Raw genomic sequence first — 17580 nt, forward strand, 5'->3', positions numbered from 1 at the left:
TCACATACCGACAGCCTGTCTGCACATTTTAGGAAATATTATAATAGGGACCCAGCAGGAGTAAAGTTCATGGCCATTGATAAACTGAGAACACACTGGAGGGGTTGAAACCATACCCAGGAGATCTTCAACATGGAGAATCCCTGGATCTACATTTTAAAAACTCTTGTACCACTTGGCCTGAACGTGGATGTTGACATTTGTTTTGTTGATAATAGTTAATGTTATTGTTTTCTTATGATATATTTGTTTTCTCATTTAAATAGTATGCAGTGATTTTTATGGATGAATATACACTGCTCAAAAAAATTAAAGGAACACTTTTTAATAAGAGCATACCATCAAGTCAATGGCATAATGATCTGGTCAGTTACATAGCAGAGGAGGTTGTTAATCAGTTTCAACTGCTTTGGTGTTAATCAAATTAACAAAAGGTGCACTAAATGGGCAACAATAAGATGACCACCAAAACAGGAATGGTTTTACAGGTGGAGGTCACTGACATTTTTTTCCTACTCATCTTTTCTGACTCTTTTTCACTAGTTTTCCATTTGGCTAGGATCAATGTCACTACTGGTAGCATGAAGTGATACCTGGACCCTACAGAGGTTGCACAGGCAGTCCAACTCCTCCAGGATGGCACATCAATACGTGCCATTGCCAGAAGGTTTGCTGAGTCTCCCAGCACAGTCTCAAGAGCATGGAGGAGATTCCAGGAGACAGGCAGTTACTCTAGGAGAGCTGGACAGGGCTGTAGAAGGTCCTTAACCCATCAGCAGGACCAGTATCTGCTCCTTTGTGCAAGGAGGAACAGAATGAGCACTGCCAGAGCCCTACAAAATGACCTCCAGGCCACTGGTGTGAATGTCTCTGATCAAATAATCAGAAACAGACTTCACGAGGGTGGTCTGAGGGCTCAACGTCCTCTAGTGGGTCCTGTGTTCACTGCCCAGCACCATAGAGCACGATTGGCATTTGCCATTGAACACCAGAATCTACAGGTCCACCACTGGCACCCTTTGCTTTTCACAGATGAGAGCAGGTTCACCCTGAGCACAAGTGACAGATGTGAAAGGGTCTGGAGAAGCCATGGAGATCATATGCTGCCTGTAACATCGTTCAGCATGACAGTTTTGTTGGTGGGTCAGTGATGATCTGGGAAGGCACATCCATGGAGGGATGCACAGACCTCTACAGGCTAGACAATGGATCCCCGACTGCCATTAGGTATCGGGATGAAATCCTTGGACCCATTGTCAGACCCTACACTGGTGCAGTGGGTCCTGGGTTCCTCCTAGTGCACGACAATGCCTGGCTTCATGTGGCGAGAGTGTGCAGGCAGTTTCTAGAGGATGAAGGTATTGATACCATTGCATGGCCCCCACGTTCGCCTGACCTAAATACAATAGAACACCACTGGGATATCATGTTTTGGGCCATCTGATGCAGCCAGCTTGCATCTCAGACTATCCAGGAGCTCAGTGACGCCCTGTTCCAGATCTGGGAGGAAACACCCCAGGACACTGTCCATTGTCTCATTAGGAGCATGCGCTGACATTGTCAGGCATGCATACAAGCTCGTGCGGGCCATACAAACTACTGAGTACCATTTTGAATTGCTACAAAGAAATTTCAGTAAAATGGACTAGCCTGCTGTATCATTTTTTTCACTTTGATTTTCTGGGTGTCTTTGAATTCAGTTCTGTAGGTTGATAATTTTATTTTCCATCAAATGATGGGGCATGTTCCTTATATTCCTAACACATTACCCAGTCCATATCAGCATAGATATCCAGCATGAGATTTTTCCCCATTGAGATCTGATGTGTTTTCAAAGTGTTCCTTTAATTTTTTTGAGTTGTGTATATTACTAGTATCATTTTGGGTATGTTTGTCAAATTTTTAAGATAATGTCTATTTTTTACACTAGATGGTGCCTGCAGGTGTTTTGCTCACCTTTGTATATCTTTATGAACAGTGGAATATAAATTAATATATAATGATTTTCATGAGCAACCCTTTGATTTAGATAGTTAAAGTGCCCACTAATTTGTTTCTTGGTGTTTTTAGGGCACCTTAGTGTATATCTTTTTAATCTGTTCTAATCAGTTGTTGTTTCTGCTGTTACTAATAGACCACAGTAAAATGGCGCCTTGTTACCCATTCTGGCCTCTAGTAGTTGGACTGTAAATATGGTAATTTGTCATTCCAGACCAATTATTGCCATCATCTTCTTAGCACTTGGAATTTAAAATCTGACATTCGAATGACATACAGTGGGGCAAAAAAGTATTTAGTCAGCCACCAATTGTGCAAGTTCTCCCACTTAAAAAGATGAGAGAGGCCTGTAATTGGCATCATAGGTAGACCTCAACTATGAGAGACAAAATGAGAAAACAAATCCAGACAATCACATTGGCTGATTTGGAAAGAATTTATTTGCAAATTATGGTGGAAAATACGTATTTGGTCAATATCAAAAGTTCATCTCAATACTTTGTTATATATCCTTTGTTGGCAATGACAGAGGTCAAACGTTTCCTGTAAGTCTTCACAAGGTTGGCACACACTGTTGCTGGTATGTTGGCCCATTCCTCCATGCAGATCTCCTCTAGAGCAGTGATGTTTTGGGGCTGTCGCTGGGCAACACTTTCATCTCCCCCCAAAGGTTTTGTCAGGAGCTGCCACGATCCATGGCTCGGCGCAGGCGCACTGTTCCCGTTCACACTAGTGTACGGGCACTAGGTCCTGGCCAGCTGCGGCAGAGACGGAACCCGCGCATGCGCACTCAGAGCCGCGGGTGCGCACCTGGCACCAATGACAATGCAGGGCGCGATATTTAAATCGCCCTGCGCTGACAGGTATTGCCGTTTGGTCTCCCTGTGTTCCTGATCCTGTTACCGTGATTCTTGATCATTGCTGACTCGGATTGTTCCTGACCTTGCTGTTCTCTCCTGCTCTGACCCCTGGCTTGCCTGACCTCCCTCCTGGATGCCCCCTTGTGGATCTGACCTGGCGTGTGACCCAACCATTCTCTGCCCGCTGCTTTGTACCGCACTGCTCCCACGGCTACTGACTCGGCTTGTCTGACCATGCTCTTGCTCATCCAACCATCCACCTTGCCCTGGCATATCCGCCCTGGAATATCTTCACATCATGCTCTCACCCTGCAGGAACCTCTGGCGGATTCCTCTACCACGGGTAGGTGTACTCAGGAGCTGCGACCTGGTCTCGGTTCGCTCAAAGTCCATCCCCACCATCAGGGGCCCTGGTGAACAAGCGGACCGGGACTTAGACTCTGCGCTCTGGGGAAACCTGACAAGTGGGCTGCTAGAGGTTCCGACAGGCGGTTCCTTACAGGTTTTCTATGGGGTTGAGATCTGGAGACTGGCTAAGCCACTCCAGGACCTTGAAATGCTTCTTACGAAGCCATTCCTTCGTTGCCCGGGTGGTATGTTTGGGATCATTGTCATGTTGGAAGACCCAGCCACGTTTCATCTTCAATGCCCTTGCTGATGGAAGGAGGTTTGCACTCAAAATCTCACGATACATGGCCCCATTCATTCTGTCCTGTACATGGATCAGTCGTCCTGGTCCCTTTGCGGAGAAACAGCCCCAAAGCATGATGTTGCCACCCCCATGCTTCACAGTAGGTATGGTTTTCTTTGGATGCAACTCAGCATTCTCTCTCCTCCAAACACGATGAGTTGTGTTTCTACCAAACAGTTCTATTTTGGTTTCATCTGACCATATGACATTCTCCCAATCCTCTTCTGGATCATCCAAATGCTCTCTAGCAAACTTCAGACGGGCCTGGACATGTACTGGCTTAAGCAGGGGGACACGTCTGGCACTGCAGGATCTGAGTCCCTGGCAGCGTAGTGTGTTACTGATGGTAGCCTTTGTTACGTTGGTCCCAGCTCTCTGCAGGTCATTCACTAGGTCCCCCCGTGTGGTCCTGGGATTTTTGCTCATCGTTCTTGTGATCATTTTGACCCCACGGGTTGAGATCTTGCGTGGAGCCCCAGCTCGAGGGAGATTATCAGTGGTCTTGTATGTCTTCCATTTTCTAATTATTGCTCCCACAGTTGATTTGTTCACACCAAGCTGCTTGCCTATTGCAGATTCAGTCTTCCCAGCCTGGTGCAGGTCTACAATTTTGTTTCTGGTGTCCTTCGACAGCTCTTTTGTCTTCACCATAGTGGAGTTTGGAGTGTGACTGTTTGAGGTTGTGGACAGGTGTCTTTTATACTGATAACAAGTTCAAACAGGTGCCATTGATACAGGTAATGAGTCCAGGACAGAGGAGCCTCTTAAAGAAGAAGGTACAGGTCTGTGAGAACCAGAAATCTTGCTTGTTTGTAGGTGACCAAATACTTATTTTCCACCATAATTTGCAAATAAATTCTTTCCAAATCAGCCAATGTGATTGTCTAAATTTTTTTTCTCATTTTGTCTCTCATAGTTGAGGTCTACCTATGATGCCAATTACAGGCCTCTCTCATCTTTTTAAGTGGGAGAACTTGCACAATTGGTGGCTGACTAAATACTTTTTTGCCCCACTGTATGAATTCCCTGTGCTTACTAATGGGGCACTATGAATGTGCTTGAAGCACTTCATGCTAATGTTTCTTCTGTCTCTGGCTATTTGTGTCCCATTTCATGTATTCTTCTTATTTATCCTTTTCTTCTACAATATGAAAGCTGTCTTTAGAGATATGTTCCTTATTCTTTTTTTATTGCTTACTATGTAATCTGCCTCTTCTGTTTAGGTATTCTCCTCTTGGGATCGCCTCTCTTATCTGTGGGAAAATTGCAGGCATCAAAGATCTAGAGACAGTTGCCCGGCAGCTTGGCATGTATATGATTACGGTGATTGTTGGCTTAGTGATCCATGGAGGCATGATCCTGCCGCTCATATTTTTTTCAATCACCAGGAAAAACCCCTTCAGTTTCTATGGTGGCATATTCCAGGCATGGATCACTGCACTTGGGACAGCTTCCAGGTATTAACAGATTAATGATTAGAGATAATAATTTGGAAAACAGAGCCACAAATAAATCATTTAATTTCTAAGCAACAGTTGAAATATTTACAGAGCAGCAGCAAATTTCTTCAATGCAATGGCCCCAAATCATACCTAGGGTACATGATCTCTGGTGGTGGGATATAGAAACTCTTGATAAACAGGTGCAAATAATTTTAAATGCAAAAAAGCAATATGTTCACTCTGTAATCTCTCATATGTTATGTTACTGATGCATCAAATGGTTTTGCTTGAAATCTAAATTTCAGGCAGATATGTGGACACCACTTTCTCCTCTTATAGTAATAACAAATACATAAAGTAAATGTAAACAGGCTGCCATTAAAGGACATTGTAACAAAGAAAATATAATGTTTGACCTATAACTGCATGTATGCATGTAAAAATAAACCCATATTACCTTTTTTGTTCCTATATCAGACAGTAATGTGACTGCAGCAGCCTTGCATATGTTCCCTATTTAATACAGTGGGAGCAACCCTGTAAGAGTGAGCTATTTGTGATGTTGCACACAGCGGGAATGTTATTTTCCCTTCTCTGTCTGTTGCACTCCAAAAGCGTGCACCTTCTGCAGTCCAGGCCGTTTGACATCATTCACAGCTGAGAATCACTTTCTCCGCTGGTGTATGTTGCTCCTCTGCTGTCAATAAACATAGCGAGGCTGGCCCACAGATGCCCTTAACTGTTAGCAATTTATATCTAACTCAGTATTTGATAATTAGGTATCAAGGAACCCAATAAGCAGATTCACATTGATTCTACCCTAGAACGCTATCTAGTTCTATTTATATAGTAGTACATCAATTATTCTTTATTGTTAAGTAATCCTTATTCTATGATAGATAGATAGATAGATAGATAGATAGATAGATAGATAGATAGATAGATAGATAGATAGATAGATAGATAGATAGAGTGTTAAAAGTAAAAGTGTTCACAAATATTTTTCTAGCTGATTGCCTGGAGTACAGCTTCAACATGCAATAAAATGTATTGTTCTTCATTCATTTACTTTCACGGTTATACTGTCAGTTATAGTCGTAAAATCACATTGTGAACATAGACAAAGGCATTCTTGTCAAGTTTTAAAGAGCAACGGGTTTAACAATTTCATATTAAAGTATTGTGCATGAATGAAACTTCCATTTATAAACATTATCAAACCATGGTCATAATTATTCTACAAGTTTTTTCTCTGATTTTTGATACTCTTCTTAGCAGAGTATTTGATATTTCAGTGCCGGCACGCTTCCTGTAACTTTCCGCTGCTTGGAAGAGAATCTGAAGATCGACAAGCGAGTCACCCGCTTTGTTCTTCCTATTGGAGCCACTATAAACATGGATGGCACAGCCCTCTATGAGGCAGTGGCGGCCATTTTTATTGCTCAGATGAATGGGGTTTCCTTAGATGCTGGTCAGATAGCAACAGTCAGGTAAACTGAATTGGTGTGTTAGGAACATTCTAGCTTTATAACATCTCATAGAGTTATATTTACTATTGTTTCTCTTTTTTGCTTTGTAGTCTTACAGCCACATTAGCAAGCGTGGGGGCAGCCAGTATTCCAAGTGCTGGACTTGTCACTATGCTCCTCATCCTAACAGCTGTGGGCCTTCCAACTCAGGACATCAGCCTGCTCATTGCAGTGGACTGGCTACTGTGAGTAAACTTTTTTTTTACTCTTATCTATGGGGAAATTACAAAATATGTTTTTATAAATTGGGCCTGCTTTTTTATGACAGCTATAGCTGAGTCAAAGAACTCCTGAGAAAGAAATGCATTAACAGTCAAATTGTTGCACCAAGCAGTTTCAAGATTGGATCTGCCAGCCTAACACGTCTACATGCTAATTACTTTAATAATACTGTCAGGCTGATGCTATAGAGTGTGGAACCAAAAATGCAAAGGGGACTGTGTATAAAATGTTACAAGCTTTACCAGAGTCAATATTAATTAAGATAATGTCACATTGGACGAAACGCATCGGATAGGATTTTACAGTGCTGACATCACAACACTGCGCAATCCCAGGTCAGCAGTGGCAATCTATGTAAGCCAGTTTTATTTTTATATATTTGGAGTGTTTTTATACATATATTTCAATAAATACTACACTATTGGAGATATATATGCTCCTTGCGAGCCATATTTTGTCACAGTCTGTCCATATCGATTGATACCTGTGGATGCAGCTGTTTACCAATTGCGTGTACACATTGAACTTCTGATATGACAGATTGGCACTTATGCTGTTGTAATGGCAGCCAACAGTTTTGGTGAGTCTTGAATTCACAGGGAGACGGTGGTGGACCTTTGAATTTTTTTTATTTGAAGAAGGATCACGTTACCTGGACTGTATTTTTATTTTTTTTATTTTTTTTTATGTTTCAACAAGATATCTGAAATTGTTTAAATGATATTGCACTTTTACAGTTAGGCACAATAAAATATGGGCTTAAAGCGTGACCAGACCTGAAGTCAAATGCAATGTGAAAAAAACCGATTGACACTGACATTAGCCAGCCCATTCTTTGTACACAGGAACAAGCAAATGGGTGTACTGTTTAAAAGGAAACTAGAATTGTTTTGAGCAGTGGTGTACCTAGCATACAGTATCTGGTGTCAAGAGCCAATCATTTTTAACATCCTCCTCACACTGAAAACAATATGAAGCTATAAAGGAGCACATTCAGCACAGCAAACTGAATTATGGGTGTGACCAAATTGTTCTGACATTGCGAGGTGCCTAAAGAGGCATAGCTAAATAAAACCTGAACCTACTCACTATATACAGAGTGTACATGTTGCAGTCCTTATACACACAAAATATGCTGTAATTACTGTGCCACAAGTGAAATTATAACAGATACATACAGTGCAGGGGTTAGGAGTGGGTAACACAGAGAGTGCAGGGCTCAGGAGTGGGAAACGCACGGAGTGCAAGGCCCAGGAGTGGTTAACACAGAGAGTGCAGAGGTCAGAAGTGCATAACTCACAGAATGCAAGGGCAAGGAATGTTCCTTAAGCACATACCCCCTTTAATACAGATTACTCCCATCATCTTACTAGATGCAAGGGCAGTTTAGAGTGCTCAACATGGTTGTGTCATGTGACCAGAGCCTAGGAGGAGCCTCCCCTATGGCTCTAAACTGCTAGTATTTATAATTACACTCACAAAAAGTCAAACTTTCACTGCACCAAAACACGAGAAGTCATAACAAGTATCACATTTTTTTGGAATAGGATACATCATTGTTAAAGTTTGCTAACAATCCAACAATTTTGTCTGTAGGCTTATAGAACTTAACCTTTTGTTGCCTGGCCAATGGCCTATTGGCGGCCAGAAAAATCACTCAGCGTTCCCAGTGGATGCCATATGGCGTCCTTTGGGGCATGGCAGTTTGTGCGCCTGCAGAGCCGCGCAGCGGCGTGATCTGTCATCGGCCGTGTACCTCGGACATGGCCAATTACAGATCTGAGTACCGGCCCTGTTGCCGATACCATGTGACCTGCTGTGACCAATCACAGCAGGTCACATGACAGTTGAATACAATGGATAGCTTCATTCATGCCATCCATTGTATATTAGTGTGCCTAGCTGTGAATGGTCACAGTGATCACACGCACAACCTGGGCCAATCAAAGCCCAGCTGTGTCATGTGATTAGCCATGGCCAAATCACAGTTAAGCACAAAAAAAAAACCCTGAATGAATTGATGTCATTCAGGTAAATGCTTGCTTATAGCAAAGTAATTCTTTGCTATAAGCAAATTGTGTAAAAAAAAAAAAAATACTGATCTCTTCCCCAAAGTAGTAAAATGTTACTATGGTAACATTGTACTACTTTGGTCATAGTGAAATATAAAAAAAAAATCTTAAAAAAAAGAAAAAAAATGTAATAAAAAATTAAAAATAATAATAAAAAAAGAAATTAAAAAAATATTATATATTTTTTTTCATACTGTCACCAGTCAGTGTCTCTGATCACCGCCATGCCAGTTATATGATGGCGCTTTACTGCACTGGTGACAGTATGTAAAAAAAAAAATTGTGAAAATAATTTTTTTTATTTTTTCATTTTCCGAAAAATTATGACAAAAAAAATACAACTTCAAAAAACTTGCAATGCCTCTTATGAAGTATGTCGGACTGTCTACTTTGCAAAAAGGGGTCATTTGGAGGATATCTGTACTGTTCTGACATTCTTGGACCTCAAGAAATTAGATTGGCTGTCAGTACTTCAGGATTGATCAATTTTCAGATATATCCCATAGTTTATGAAATCTATAACTTTCCTACAGACTAAATAATACATCCTAATTTGCGTTATTTTCACCAAAGACATGTAGCAGAATACATCTTGGCCTACATATTATGAAGAACAATTATTTATTTGCAAACTTTTATAACAGAAACAAAGAAACAATTTTTGGTCTTTTTTTGTTAATTTAGCAAAAAAGAAAAACCCCAGTGTTGATTAAATACCACCAAAAGAAATCTCTAGTTTTGTGAAGAAAATGATAAAATTTTAGTTTGGGTACAATGTTGTATGACCGCACAATTGTCATTTAAAGTGTGAGAGTGCTGAAACCTGAAAAATGGCCTGGGCAGGAAGGGGGTAAAAGTGCCCTGTATGGAAGAGGTTAATGATAAAGCCTCCAAACATTATACTTAGCATTTCCACTAACCATATAAACTGGTTATACAGTTGTGCTCAAAAGTTTACATACCCTGGCAGAAATTGTGAAATTTTGGCATTGATATTGCAAATATGACTGATCATGCCAAAACACGCTCTTTTATTGAAGGATGATGATCATATGAAGCCATTTATTATCAAATAGTTGTTTGCCTCCTTTTTAAATCATAATGATAACAGAAATCACCCAAATGGCCCTGATCAAAAGTTTACATACCCTGGAATGTTTGGCCTTGGTACACACACACAAGGTGACACACATGGGTTAAAATGCCAAATAGAGGTTAACGTCCCACATCTGTGGCTTTTTAAATTGCAATTAGTGTCAGTGTATAAATAGCCAATGAGTTTGTTAGCTCTTACGTGGAAGCACTGACTAGGCTGGATACTGAGCCATGGGGATCAGAAGATAACTGTCAAAAGTCCTGCGTAACAAGGTAATGGAACTTTATAAAGATGGAAAAGGACATATAAAGATGTCCAAAGCCTTGAATATGCCAATCAGTACTGTTAAATCACCTATTAAGAAGTGGAAAGTTCGGGGATGTCATGATACCAAGCCAAGGTCAGGTAGACCAAGAAAGATTGCAACCATAACTGACAGAAGAGTTGTCCAGGATTCAAAGAAAAACCCACAGGCAACCTCAAAAGAAAAACAGGCTCCTCTGGAAAAAGATGATGTGGTTGTTTTTAAGGAGTACAATACGGTGATACTTGAACAAAAATGAGCTGTATGGTTGAGGTGCCAGAAAGAAGCTTTTACTGCACCAATGCCACAAAAAAGCCTTGTTACAATATGCCTGACAACACCTTGACATGCCTAACCAGGCCTTTTTGTGTCATTGATGCAGTAAAGGCTTCTTTCATACAAAGCAGTGTGCTTACATAGTAAAGCACAGCACACAGTAAAACATACACAGCACACAGTTAACCCTTTGATCACCCCAGATGTTAACCTCTTCCTGCCCAGGGTACTTTTTTATTGGCACTGATCACTGTATTAGTGTTACTGAGCCTAGAATATTGCACCTTTTCACAATAATCTAATTTTCTGAGATTGCGAATTTGGGGTTTTCATGAGCTGTAAGCCATAATCATCACAATTATGACAAATCACAGCTTGAACTATCTTTCTTTGCATGTAATGAGTCTATTTCATATATTAGTTTCACCTTTTAAGTTGCATTACTGAAATAAATGAACTTTTGCACGATATTCTAATTTTTCGAGTTTCACCTGTATATAAAACATATGTTTAAGGGAAAAAATTTTATATAACGGGCGCCATTTTGTTGTGGGCCGTGATTACAATTGAATGTAAATATATAAATCAAACTTAATGAACTTAATGTTAAAAAACATAAAATATTGTAGGGAAACCTACTCAATGGATAACTACATGTGAAAAATATCTGTAATAGCAAAACATGGTGGTTATAAAGTAATAATGAAATAGGTGTATGTCAAACCCATTTTGGAACTGAATATAAAAGAATCTATATATATCAAAATAAAATAAAACCGAATAAAAATAATAAGTAGGCCTGCATAAATATAAGAAATCGAAACAATGGGGTCACTATGAATAAAATATAAAAAAATTAAACATATAAAAATCCTAAGATGTATGAGAATGTATAAAAAATATATATATACCGGCCTCTAAATTAATGACCCATCTGGCATGTATTTAAATTGTAAAAAATAAAACAACTGCAAGTCCTAACTTTATAATAGTATATCAGATGTTCACAGGGGATATAGTTGTTAACATGTATATAATAGACATTCATAATAGTAAATCCAGAAATGACTGAAATAATAACAGAGTTAAATATATACCGCAATAAGGTAATGAATCACTATTGATATAATAAATGACTAAACGGGATGTAATAAAGTAAGATTAAAATAGAATACACATAAAAAGTAAATAAAATAGAATACCCATAAAAATTAAAAATATCTGAAATTGACTTAACTGGTGTCAATAAAGCAATTAATGTCTAATTCAACGTTATGTCCCAAGGGAGATAAAGATCTAAGTTCATAGATCCATTTAGTTTCTAACTTTGAAACCTCTCTCCTTTTATGGTTACCCCTCCAGTTATGCTTAATCATATCAATGCCAGTGAATTTAAGGCTCGCTGGGTTTCTATGATGAAAATATCTATAGTGCTTAGGTAACGCATGTTCTTTAACCTCCCTGGCGGTATGATTATTTCAGATTTTTGGTGCTGAAAGCGGTACCATTTTTTTGCATGGAAATATGTATTTTTTTTATTGTAGGCTGTAATTTTTAGGAAAAACTCACTGAAATCTGTCCGAACAAGAGTCTAGTAAACATCCCGGGTATGATAAAATTTGAAACACAAAATCATAAATTATAATTTAATAAATAATCATAAAAATAATATAAAAATAATAAAAATTTAATTCAATAATATAATCAAACCAAAAACACTGAAATGTGAAATAGAGCGCCAAGTTCGCACATTGCTGAGCTCAGTTGCAAAATCGTTTTCAGTTTCTGATGACGAATTTCCCCCACGAATCATTATCACTCAATTCTGCAAGTGGTTCTGATTTACTATCGCTGTTCTCTAGCTGATCTAAACCGCTTTTGACCTAAAGGGACACTTTTTGGACGCCATGGACATTTCTCAGTTTCCAGGCAGAAAGAACAGACAAAATGCAGGCAGGGCGCAGGACAAAGCACTAGGGACAATATGTATGTGAAATAGGTTGAAACAGCAATGTTTTACTGTGTAAAATGTAAAAAAAAAAAAGACATTTTTTAAAATTTTTAAATTTCCCGCCGGCGGCGGCGGCGCCCGTACGTCCCGACGTCACAGGGACAGGACACAGAAGCCGGATGCTGGCATCGGCCGGAGGAGATGGCCGGGGACGCTGCAGGGGACACATCGTGGGAGCGCAGGGTAAGGTAAGTGAAGAATACATGCCGGAGCAGTGCCGCAGGGTAAGCCCGAGTGTAGCTCGGGGTTACCGCTTTTGGTACTGAAATGTTACCCCGAGCTACACTCGGGAATACCGTCAGGGAGGTTAAATCCTTTTTTAATATTGTAAACATGCTCTCTAAGGCGATCTCTCAATCTTCTAGTCGTCCTACCTACATACTGTTTTTTACATGGGCAGTTAAGCAAATAAACCACATTGGTACTATTACAGGTGATTAAAGAATCTATATTATAAGATTTCCCTGTAATATTGGAATTAAACTTCTCATTTTTTGTTTTGCGAGTGCCATTACATGTGCAGATAACGCATTTGTTGCAGCGATAGAACCCTTTTAAACCATATGAAAAAGTGATGTTCTTAGGTGGGTCAATTACGTTAGGTGCCAAATGATGACATAGAGAGGGTGCTTTACGAAAGGTTATTTCAGGTCTGTCCAGAAGGACGTTCCCTAATACTGGGTCGTTTTTAAGCACTCGCCAGTTTTTCTTGAGAATCTTTGAAATTTCCTTGTGCTGTACTGAAATATTAGTAATAAATGGCCATCCAGGCTTCTGTGATCGCTAGGAGGTTGAGAGAGCTGGAAACAAAGAGGTCGTGGATGGCGATGAGTTTGTTGCACACCGATCGGGCGTTCAGGAGTGCACACGAAAATGGGGGGGTGGTTTTAGGAAGCAGGGGGACAGATATTAGGTTACAGGGGTTGCGGCAGGACGTGGGAGTGGGAGGGTGCTGTGTGGGTGAGCGAGGTGGTGGAGGGCCAGGGTTTGGGGAGATGTCCCCCGCGGTTAGGAGGAGAAGAAGGTTCAGAAAGGTGGCATGGGAGTGGGATGTGTAGGAGCGCGTCAGTCTACCAGTGGAGGTGTTCGGGTCAGTGGGAGAGTGGAGTATTAGGAGGAGGTGGTGGGTGCCGTAGAGGGGCGAAGGAAGCAGTAAGGACACAACATACAGTTGTTTGGGAGGAGCAGAGGGGTGTAGTGAATAGATTTTGGGAATGGAGGAGAAGAATATGAGAAGGAGGAGTGGAAGAGGCATTTTAGGGAGAACATCTAAATCCCGGAAGGGCTTGCATACCACGCACAGGCGCCTCCTGTCTGCAGACCTATCTCCATGCATCAGCTGTGCTTCTGAGTGGACCACCAACCAGCATTCCTACAGGTGACCTGTGCAACTTTGGGCCTTACTCCCGCTGTCCCACTCTCAGGGGAGTTTGGAACTTAGCCGCAAGGGAGGCCCTCTCTCCATTGGCCTCCATCACAGGTACGTAATACTATCATCCAGCCAGTATGCTGAGAGAGGCGCTTACGCACTAGAGGCCCTGTGCCAACAGATGACGGCACTTACCCAACAAGTGAAGGATCTACAGCAAGGATACTTCCAGCTAGAAGGGCGTCTTCACTCCCTCTCTACTTCTGCGGACCAGGATCCCTCCGCCAGTTCCAACCCAGTAGCTGCACCTGCCAGTCAGTCTCCTGCCACCACTCCTGCTATAGTGTTACCACCTCCGGAACCCAGCGTTCCTACTCCTGAACGTTTTCTCGGGGATCGACATAAGTTCAGAGCTTTCAAGAATGCCTGTGAATTATATTTTGCTCTGCAACCCAGGACCTATTCTCTGGAAGCGGTCAAGGTTAGGTTCGTCATCTCCTTCTTGTCTGAAGAACCTCAGTCTTGGGCACATAGTCTTCTGGAACAAAAGAGCCCAGCACTCAATTCAGTGAGTGAATTCTTTGAAGCCATGGCTGCCCTGTACGACGATCACCAGTGGACCTCCACTGCTGAGTTCGCCCTCCATGTTTTACTACAAGGTCGGCGGTCTGTGGAGTACTACATAGTGAAGTTTCGTAAATGGTCTGCAGACACCGGTTGGAACAATGCAGCATTGAAGTACCAATTCCGCCTAGGCCTGTCCGAGTCCCTCAAGGACGAGTTAGTTAAGGTGGAAGCTCCCTCTTCCTTGGAGAACCTTATCCTGCTCGCTACTCGGTTGGATCGGCGTCTATGGGAAAGACGCGCTGAGCGTACTCAGACCTTTCGGCCCACTTGGGTTCTGCCAAAAGTTCCAGGGCGAACAGCTCCTGCCCTTGCTCCGCAACCCATCAACAATTCGGAGGTAGAACCTATGCAAATCGGCCTTCTCTGACCTGCCCTAACTCCGGAAGAAAGGATACGCAGACAGCAAGGCAACCTCTGCCTTTACTGTGGGGCCACGATCCACTTCCTGCGTAACTGCCCAGTACGCCCAAGTAAGTCCAGCCAGCCTCATCCTTCGTACCTTCAGCTATCCGGGACTTTAACCACCCATGTCATTCTCCCCATATCACTGCAGGTGGCTGGAAGGAACGTCAAGTTGCGGGCAGTCATTGACTCGGGAGCTTGTAGCTGTTTCTTAGATATCCAATTGGCCAAGGACTTACACATCCCTCTTACCTGTGGATGGCACTACTCTGAGTTCCGGCCCTTTTACCCAGGAAACCATTCCTATTCTTGCAGCCAGCGACTCCAGCCATCAGGAGTTTATTCGTTTTGACGTGATCAGATCCCCCATGTTTCCAGTCAAACTAGGAATACCCTTGTTGCAAGCCCACAATCCACAGATCAATTGGCCCAAGAAGGAAATCATCTTTTCTTCAGAATATTGTCTAAAACACTGTGGTGCCCCTATACCCACCAATTCTTCTATATCTCTCAGTCCAACCTTCACCAGAGGCCAGTCAATCAGTTCCCTCTACCTACCATGACTTCCTCAATGTGTTTGATAAAAAGAAGACCGACACATTGCCTTCTCATTGGTCTTACGATTGCCCAACTGAGTTACTCCCAGGGGCATAAATACCATTTGGGAGTATTTTCCCATTATCCTAACTTGAACTGGAAGCCCTCCGAAACTATCTAGACAAGAATCTCGCTAAAGGATTCATCCACCCCTCTTCCTCTCCTGCCGGGGCTCATATTTTCTTTGTAGAAAAAAAGGATCGGTCTCTTAGACCTTGCATTGACTACAGGGAACTTAATATAATTACCATTAAAAACCGGTATCCTCTTCCTCTGGTGTCCAAGCTGTTTCAGAGATTTTGAACAGCCTGAGTTTTCACTAAATTGGACTTACGGGGGGTCTACAATTTAGTCCGTATATGAGAGGGTGATGAGTGGAAGACCGCCTTCAGAACACGCTTCGGACATTTTGAATATCTAGTGATGCCGTTTGGGCTATGTAATGCCCCTGCTACGTTTCAACATTTTGTGAACAACATCTTTAGAGAGTACCTTGACCTTTTTGTGATCGTCTATCTGGACGATATCCTAATTTTCTCTACCTCACTGGAACTCCATCGTGATCACGTTAGGATTATGCTAAACACTCTAAGGATGCATGGCTTGTATGCCAAGGCGGAGAAATGTGAATTTGAGAAGCAGTCCATCCAGTTCCTGGGGCTCATAATTTCCACCGAGGGGATCTCCACGGACCCTCAGAAAATATCTGCTATCCTGGATTGGCCTGCACCTTCAGACAGGAAAGGGGTCCAAAGATTCGTGAATTTCGCCAGCTTTTATCGGAAATTTATTAAGGGCTTTTCCACAATCATTGCCCCTATTACTCAACTCACCCACCAGCATACACGATTTTGCTGGAGCCAGGAAGCTCATAAAGCATTTGAGCAATTAAAAGATCAATTTACCTCCACTCCTGTGTTACAGCATCCAGAGCCAACACTCCCCTTCATACTGTAGGTAGATGCATCTGAACAGGAGCCGTACTCTCCCAGCGCCAGGGCCCAAAGGCTCTGCTTCACCCAATAGCCTTTTGTTCTAGAAAACTGAGCCAAGCCAAGAGGAACTACGATGTGGGAGATAGGGAACTTTTGGCGATTTAAGATAGCATTCATAGAATGGAGATATCTCTTGGAAGGAGCCAGCCACCCAATTATGATTTTCACAAATCATAAAAATCTGGAGTATCTAAGGTCCGCCAAACGCCTAAGACCTCGACAGGCTAGATGGGCTTTATATTTCTCCAGGTTTAACTTCCAAACAACCTACCTCCCAGGATCCAAGAACGGGAAGGCAGATGCCCTTTCCCACATGTTCCCAGACCCAGAGGAGCCTTCTCCCCCCAACACCATTTTGTCAGCCCAAAATTGTTTGCTGATCCAACCCAGCCTAAAGTCTTTGATCAAGCAAGCCTCTGCACTATGTCCTGAACCCGAACAAAATTCGCTTAGAAGGCAGGATGGTCTTCTGTGGCACAAGGATAAAATCTTTGTACCCCAAGAAGTGAGGTCTCAAGTTTTCTGGGCTTTCCATGGCCATCAACTGGCTAGACACTTTGGAGCCCGTAAGACAATGGAACTAATCCAGCGATCCTTCTGGTGGCCCAACTTGAATCATGACTGCAGAGCTTATGTGAAGTCGTGCACAGTGTGTCTGCGGAACAAGGGAGACAAAGCCAAGGCCTCGGGGTTGCTGAGGCCCCTGCCCATTCCTGATCGTCCCTGGGAGATGGTTGCAATGGACTTCATTGTGGATTTGCCACCCTTGGAGGGGCTTACTACCATTCTGGTAGTAGTGGATCGGCTATCCAAGATGGCCCACTTTTTACCAATGGTGGGTACTCCATCCGCACCAGAGACTGCACTAACCTTCATCAAAGAGATTGTCAGGTTACATGGTCTGCCCAGTAATATTGTCTCAGACCTAGGGGTGCAGTGTACGTCCAGGTTCTGGAGAGCCCTCTGCAAAGCCCTGAAGGTGGAACTCTGCTTATCATCGACCTACCATCCCCAGAGTAATGGGCAAACGGAGCCAACGAACCAGACTTTGGAGCTATATTTACGGTGCTTCTCTGCTTTTTCTCAGGA

At 42.2% G+C, this 17580-nt stretch overlaps 1 protein-coding gene across 1 annotated transcript in view; it reads left to right on the forward strand.

The window, feature by feature from the left end:
• LOC149461207 (excitatory amino acid transporter 2-like) overlaps positions 1-17580 on the forward strand; it is a gene marked incomplete at its 5' end in the record, with an annotated part of 124256 nt that overhangs the window by 37896 nt on the left and 68780 nt on the right. Inside the window, 3 exons of the mRNA XM_089678651.1 lie at positions 4773-5006; positions 6287-6481; positions 6571-6705. Of these exons, the coding sequence (XP_089534777.1) occupies positions 4773-5006; positions 6287-6481; positions 6571-6705 (564 nt within the window). The remainder of the gene's footprint in view (positions 1-4772; positions 5007-6286; positions 6482-6570; positions 6706-17580) is intronic.

The sequence above is a fragment of the Staurois parvus genome, unplaced genomic scaffold (genome assembly GCF_062004578.1).
Source record: "Staurois parvus isolate SC_StPar_1 unplaced genomic scaffold, SC_StPar_1.0 ptg000207l, whole genome shotgun sequence".
Classification (NCBI taxonomy): Eukaryota; Metazoa; Chordata; class Amphibia; order Anura; family Ranidae; genus Staurois; species Staurois parvus.